The following is a 6,312-nucleotide window of genomic DNA, read 5'->3' on the forward strand; positions in this document are numbered from 1 at the left end:
TCCTATCGTGCGGCTACTGTGGGTGTGCCTGTCTCGAGTCTCGGCTTGTAAACAGTTTCACTATCTGATGATTATGTAATTTATAGGGTTCCAGGGATGCCTGCTACCTGTACCGATCCGTCGAGATGATAGTGCCACATAAATAAGTGTGTCTGGCATAAATGTCAAAGGGCATTTAATGAAGTTATTAAACGCTGGGCCCGTAGAACCCGGGGCTACCGTTTTCCAGGAGGGGGCGTGCTCGGTGCAGCTCAGTTCAGTTCGGTTCGGTTTAGTTCGGTGATCATAATCTCAGGACCGAGATCCCCGGGTTCCTGAGTACGACTGCTTTGCATGGCGGCCGAAACTGGTTGGGCAATAAAACGCTTGCTATAACGAGCAACAAAATTTGTAACGATTCAATTTAAGGCTACATACAACATGAGCCGTACGCCGTCGGCAAAAGATGAAATAGTCGGAATAGGTACGAGTATATCCTAGCCCCCCCGTCCCCCCTTTTTTGTGTGTTTTTGGCGCATGTTGAGGAGTCCGATTCCAAGCTCCAACTCCGACTCCGAGCGGCGATTCAATTCAATGAAATTTATGAAGACATGACTGGCAATTGTAGTCACAGTCCCCGCAACGTCGGCCGAAAACCAGCTCCACAAAAAAACCCAGAGTTCGACGATCCTTCGACGCCTACTTGGCCATTGCGATTACAACTCAATTGTGGCGGGCCAACTCGCAATTGTCAATTGCAATTGATTTTCCAGCCAATATTTCACAATTAATTAAGCGCAAAATTTGTGAACAAAGTCTGGGTGTGTCGGCAGTCCCTCAAAAGGAATGTGTCTACAAGTATATCGCAGGTCAAGACAAGATGCGTACTGATTTCCGTATACCTGTACCGCCACAGATCCCTCGATCTTCACTTTTTTTTGTTGGGTGTGGACAGGTCAAAGGATGGATAGGTGGATAGCCACCATTGATAGATGCCCCGATATCGTCGAACATCTCTCTCCAACTGTGGGAAAACTGGTGAAACTCTGTGGGACTGTCGTTAAATGCGGACATAAAAGAAATTAGTTGGATAGTTTCGGTTTCGGCACTGATATGGCACCGAATTTCGGGTGGTCCAAGTTGGGGTTTTGTTAAGGAATAAAATTTAGACCTTTCATCGGTCTATTTTACTCCAGTTCATGTTATAAATTATAAAGAGAAATGTTAACTCGGTTTGGAAGTGATAAATCCAAATCCTCTTATAAGCTGATGCGATTCTGTTTTGGTGAACCAAATCTTCAGGAGAATGTTAATCCATGGCAGTTTCTTAAATATTATTTAATAAATAACACCATATTCTTCAGGCATTATCTAAATTGTTTTTTATTAATTTGCATAGTTTTTTATTTTTTTAATTGTATATAGGGGTAGTATACCAATCTACTGGGGAATCCTCTGGAACAGGTGCTCCAGCGAGGCATTGGTTTAGTCCCTCGTAGGTGTAGGCGGTGTTCTCCACGTAACTTCTATCAGCATTATTGTTGCAGCTCTCCTGCTGTGTGTCCAAAGTCTGGAGGTGGATCTTGATGCTCGAGCCGGCTTCCGTGGCATTTGCGGACACTTGGTACATGGTCTTTGCTTGCTCAGCTCCCTACAAAAAATATACCAAATTTTAAAATTTTACAATAATTCGGATAATGCAGATTATTATACATCTTAAAATTATAGTTAGGTATAGTTTAGGCCAACTTACCACATCGGCGAAGCACTCAAAGGCCTGAACGTAGTCCACAATCGAGGAGCAGTCGAAGAAGGTTGTGCAGCCGCTATCCCCAGCCTCCTGGATGCCATAAAGAGTGCTGTTCCAGGAATTGAGCACCAGGTCACTGGCGGTGTCATAGTTCTTTTGGCACTGGGCATAGGCCACCTCGTACTGGGTTGTCACACCGTTGAGAACGGGGATGTAGTAGTCGAAGCAGGACTTCGAACTAACAGAATTTTGAGCAGCCAGGACTTCGGTCTGTTGCTGAAGACCAAGGACCTTCTTGTTGGTGGGCAACTTCAACTTAGAGGCATTTAACTTGAGAGTAATGCTTAGGCCAGAAACCAGGCCAAAAGCAAGTACCACTGCCAACAAAGATGCTCTGGAAAACATTGCTAAAAGTCTCAGTTTCAACTTCTTACTGGATAGATTGGGTATTAAACACAACGCTTTTATATCTTTCATTCGAGCTCCTTATCTTTATCTGTCCTAATTGCCTCTTGTTGTCGAAAGTGTCAAGTTCCAATATTCCTTTGGGTCGATTTTTGGTAATTAATAAATAATTTTTTATTTATCTGGTAGCATGGCAAATTACATTGTTCGGAAATTGGTTCTTGGAAATCTCGTTTGCAGTTCAGTAACTCACAACCCTCCGAGAAAATTGCAATAAAAAAAGTTCTTGGGAGTCAACGATTTTAGTTCTAGAATATGCTCCTTAAGTTTAAGTACAGAGAATAGCAGGGCTCCAGACTTCTTAACAAATTTAATAATTTCTTAATGATTTAAGATTTATGTTTTTATATTAAATTGTCTTAAAGAGGTTATAGAAATTTCCATTCATTGTTTTACCGATCATTTGCCGATCATTTGCATAAATATTATAGCAATAATCCTTAAACAAATATTTTAAAAACTAAACTGTTGATAGGTGATGTGATTTATAAATTATTAGCATGAATTCCTTAATCAGTTGATTGTGCTTGAAAATCTTTGTAAGGTAGACGACTCATCAATTCAAACATAGTGACAGTATAGCATAATTTTAAATATGTTTGGGACAAACATACAACTAATTTCAGGAGATGTACATTTTTTTTTACATTTTTAACAAGTTTAATTTGACGTTGCACACGGCTTAACTATAGAAGCATAATCATAAAATACGTTTCCCTTACTGAAAAGCTGTTAAGTCGGGAGCAATACTGAACCTCAATTTCTTCGGCCGAAATTCTGATGAAAGCATCACTACAAGTTTGCCCCGAATTTCGCCAAAAGAGATTTCTAGGTAACCCCCAATTAAGCAACGAAAAGGTAATATATTACATCTTTTCAAATAGCATTGAATAACATTCAGTAAAACGCAAAAAATTAGATTGCCTGATTTTTCTTTATTAAACTCTTTATAATAAGTACATTTTTATACTATCCTATACTTTGGCTGTTGCTGTTTCGAAGGTTCCGTACTGGAGGCAGTGATTCAACCTTTCATAAGTGTCGGCCGTATCCTCCACATAAGCTCGCTGGGCATCATTCGTACAAGCCAACATTTGACTTTCTAGAACACGATACTCCTCCTTGATCTTGAGTGCGATCTCCGTGGCATTTGCCGAAATGCCGTAGAAGGTTTTGGAGCTATCCCCAGAATTGATGGAGGCGCATTCGAGGCGGGAGACCACGGTGTCCAGGTCCTGTTGCTCAAAGGTCCACACCTGGCAATTGGTACTGGGATACGAGCAACCGATACTGGCAGATCTCATGATATTCTCGCGATCCTGTGAATACTTTGTATTGACCAAGGCCGTGGAGTTGTCAAGGGCCGAAATGCAAGCCCCATAGTTGATCTCGAAGTCTTCTGCAACATTGGCCAAAATGGGTTTGTAGAACAAGAAGCAACTGGTGGAGAAATCCGAGTGGGTTGCAGCCAGTTCCCTGCTCTCCATCTGCAGCTCCTGGATGTGGGCGTCCGGTCTAATGGGAATATGCAATTTGAGCGCCAGCGAGAGGCCCAAAAAAAGGCAAAATACCAGGATCTTGGATTGTTTCACGAACATCTTGGCCAGATAACTTAGCCGAAATGGTTGAACCAAGCAGTATTTATACGGAGAACCACCCGCTCTACGCTATCTTTTTAATTACACATCAATGTCTGGTATGTTCAATTACCGATAATAACGGGTTCAATGGTTGGCAATCTTATAGAAAATATATTAGAATTTTTTTCAAAACCCTTAGAAGTTGATTACCTCAATTAAGTGTTGCTTAAATCTTATGATAAGAACATACCAAATAACATACTGATAAAGAATGTTAATGTAGAATTGATAATAGATATATAAGGAACTTTTTAATTTATTATGAATATAAATCTAACAGCTGACTTTATGTTCTTCCACTTAAAAACTTATATCTGATAGTATAAATTAAATCGATATCCTGGCTAAACATCAATAAATAAAACAATGTTCAATCAACGGATTATATTTGATGCTATAGAAGGTCACACAGACAGAAATACAAAGTGAATCTGAATTGTAGCTTGACTTTTACTGCACATAGTTGGTAGTGGGAATTTCCCAGTTAGGATCACCTAGACAGGAGACCATATCCGAGTAGCACTCGCCGTGATTGATGCTATAGGTTCGGTAGGCCTCCGTATGGCAAATAGAACGAGTGGCTTGGATCTCAGACACTTTACCCTGCAGGCTAGTTTGGTTATCGGCAGCCTTGTAGGAAGCTTGTTCCAGTTCCTTAGATGCGGAAGGTCCCTGTCATTAAATGAGAAAGATATAAGATCTTAAATAAAAAACAGTATTACAAAAATCGATGAAGCTTTGGACACACTTTTAAGTGCTCTAAAAGGAAAAACCGAGCTTCGTCTTTTTTGCTGATCACATTATATGTTGCATACTTCTTGACACCCATATAAGGGATTTGAAACCTCATAAAATGTGCAAATACGCCAATTGTCAAATGAGAGTTGTTTTTTTTAATCACTTACCCCAAGGGCCAGGCACTCGAAGGCATCGTAGTTTAAGGACTTGCCATCGCATGCCAGCAGGGAAACACAGGTTTCCTTTACGAAATTGGACAGTTCGTTCCGGGCGTAAGCGAAACTGGCGTCGATCAGGGAGTAGGCGTTCTCGTAATTGTAGTTGCACGTGTTGAAATCCTCGTTGTACTTATCGACGTGCCCCTTCAGAAGCGGGGAGTAGTAGTCCACGCATTCAACGTTAAAGATATCCGAACGCATGGCCGGGGAACTGAGCAGGATGTTCACCAGCGAGCTCTCCGCCTCGATTTCGATGGGAGTGGGCACCGAAGCTACGTAGACGGCGCCAATGGCCAGGAAAAGAACTACAACCTTGAACAGCATTTTCACTTTCACCACTTGAAGAACCTGACAAGAGTGTGGAGCCCAAAGACCCAGATTTGCCTTTTATACCTCCCTCGCCACCCGAAAAATAGATTTTTGAGATTTACGATCCAGCAATTATCGGGTGTAGTTTTTATTCAACCTTTATTATCATGACGCTTCGTTGAAAGCTCGTCATAAAATTGATAGCAGTTAAACCCACGAAAATTAACTCACCACTTTTCATTTCTTTCCCATATAATATAATTATAAATATAGTTATAGTTATATATAAGTATTTTCTTTGTCTAAACATAAGAAAAAGATCACATGTCACGGTTTTATCCGGCTCGTGAGCTTGGTTGTCTATTATTTTTGTTATCTAAGGCAAATAAATTATCATCCGAATTTTAATCTAAACAACGGAATGGGCTTTTCTCCGGAATTGGCTGATTATTTTTAATTAGTCATTTCATTTATTTATAATTGCATCCCATTGCAGTCCCATAGAAATCAAAATTGTAGACAATATTCATATATTTGCTTATAAATTCTAGAAATTTTTATATATATATATACAACTCGATTTCATTTTCATTCATACTCCATTATCATGACCGTGATTAAAGTTCGCAACAAAGTGGTAGCAATGAAAGCAACGAAATTCTCAGAATTTGTTTATCTACAATGATTTAATACTATTATTTATTATATAGAGTGGAAAATGCTATAAAAGGTTTATCTAAAAATATGGTAATAAGTTTTTAATTCGTAATTTGTTGCACATTCCCTGTGATTCCTAACATTGGTTATGGGATAGGGAAAAAAGGTCAACCGGTTGGGCATAACAATAAATTACACCATCTTTTCAATTTTTTTGGGATGCGTGGGGAAGCTTCTTTTTCAGCAGGGTACAAACCGATCGGCAACAAAGAAAGGAACAAATGTTTATGTAAAGTATGTGACTATTGAAGTTGCAAAACATTTAAACGCAGTTCAGCAAAACATGCTACCTTCTCTCCCTTTTCTTCTCCTAATTTTTATATTATCCATTCTCGTCCACTCTGTTCCTACACTTTTATCAAGCTCAAAAGTGCAACCTTTTTGAATCAAGGCGCCATGTGTTCTTCCTCTTCATGAAGATGACTCATATTTTTCCTAATCTGGTAACACCAACCTCGTCTACAAGTAAAATAATTTTTTTTTTTAAGTAAATTAA

At 39.6% G+C, this 6,312-nt stretch overlaps 3 protein-coding genes across 3 annotated transcripts; all 3 read right to left on the reverse strand.

Moving 5' to 3' along the window:
- Positions 1 to 1,335: 1,335 nt before the first annotated feature.
- On the reverse strand, positions 1,336 to 2,174 carry LOC108010729 (uncharacterized). The gene is made up of 2 exons (XM_065866778.2): positions 1,733 to 2,174; positions 1,336 to 1,630 (listed from the first exon to the last, which is right to left on the reverse strand). Exons 1-2 carry the CDS (start codon positions 2,132 to 2,134, stop codon positions 1,391 to 1,393), a joined length of 642 nt encoding a protein of 213 aa, XP_065722850.2. The 5' UTR covers positions 2,135 to 2,174; the 3' UTR covers positions 1,336 to 1,390.
- A 935-nt stretch (positions 2,175 to 3,109) lies between these two features.
- LOC139353282 (uncharacterized) lies at positions 3,110 to 3,814 on the reverse strand. Its single transcript, XM_070997020.1, has one exon. It carries the CDS (start codon positions 3,790 to 3,792, stop codon positions 3,169 to 3,171), a length of 624 nt encoding a protein of 207 aa, XP_070853121.1. The 5' UTR covers positions 3,793 to 3,814; the 3' UTR covers positions 3,110 to 3,168.
- Positions 3,815 to 4,203: 389 nt separating this feature from the next.
- LOC108018795 (uncharacterized) lies at positions 4,204 to 5,159 on the reverse strand. Its single transcript, XM_017086379.4, has 2 exons — positions 4,740 to 5,159; positions 4,204 to 4,506 (listed from the first exon to the last, which is right to left on the reverse strand). Exons 1-2 carry the CDS (start codon positions 5,112 to 5,114, stop codon positions 4,285 to 4,287), a joined length of 597 nt encoding a protein of 198 aa, XP_016941868.4. The 5' UTR covers positions 5,115 to 5,159; the 3' UTR covers positions 4,204 to 4,284.
- Positions 5,160 to 6,312: the final 1,153 nt, after the last annotated feature.

This window comes from Drosophila suzukii, chromosome 3 (assembly GCF_043229965.1).
Source record: "Drosophila suzukii chromosome 3, CBGP_Dsuzu_IsoJpt1.0, whole genome shotgun sequence".
Taxonomy (NCBI): Eukaryota; Metazoa; Arthropoda; class Insecta; order Diptera; family Drosophilidae; genus Drosophila; species Drosophila suzukii.

Excerpts from the sequence above, each read along its gene's own strand:
- LOC139353282 (XM_070997020.1), bottom strand. The coding sequence starts at position 3,792 with ATGTTCGTGAAACAATCCAAGATCCTGGTATTTTGCCTTTTTTTGGGC.
- LOC108018795 (XM_017086379.4), bottom strand. The coding sequence starts at position 5,114 with ATGCTGTTCAAGGTTGTAGTTCTTTTCCTGGCCATTGGCGCCGTCTAC. Across the intron at positions 4,507-4,739 it reads TCGAGTGCCTGGCCCTTGGG|GGACCTTCCGCATCTAAGGA; the intron begins GTAAGTGATTAA and ends ATTTAATGACAG.
- LOC108010729 (XM_065866778.2), bottom strand. The coding sequence starts at position 2,134 with ATGTTTTCCAGAGCATCTTTGTTGGCAGTGGTACTTGCTTTTGGCCTG. Across the intron at positions 1,631-1,732 it reads TTGAGTGCTTCGCCGATGTG|GGAGCTGAGCAAGCAAAGAC; the intron begins GTAAGTTGGCCT and ends TATTTTTTGTAG.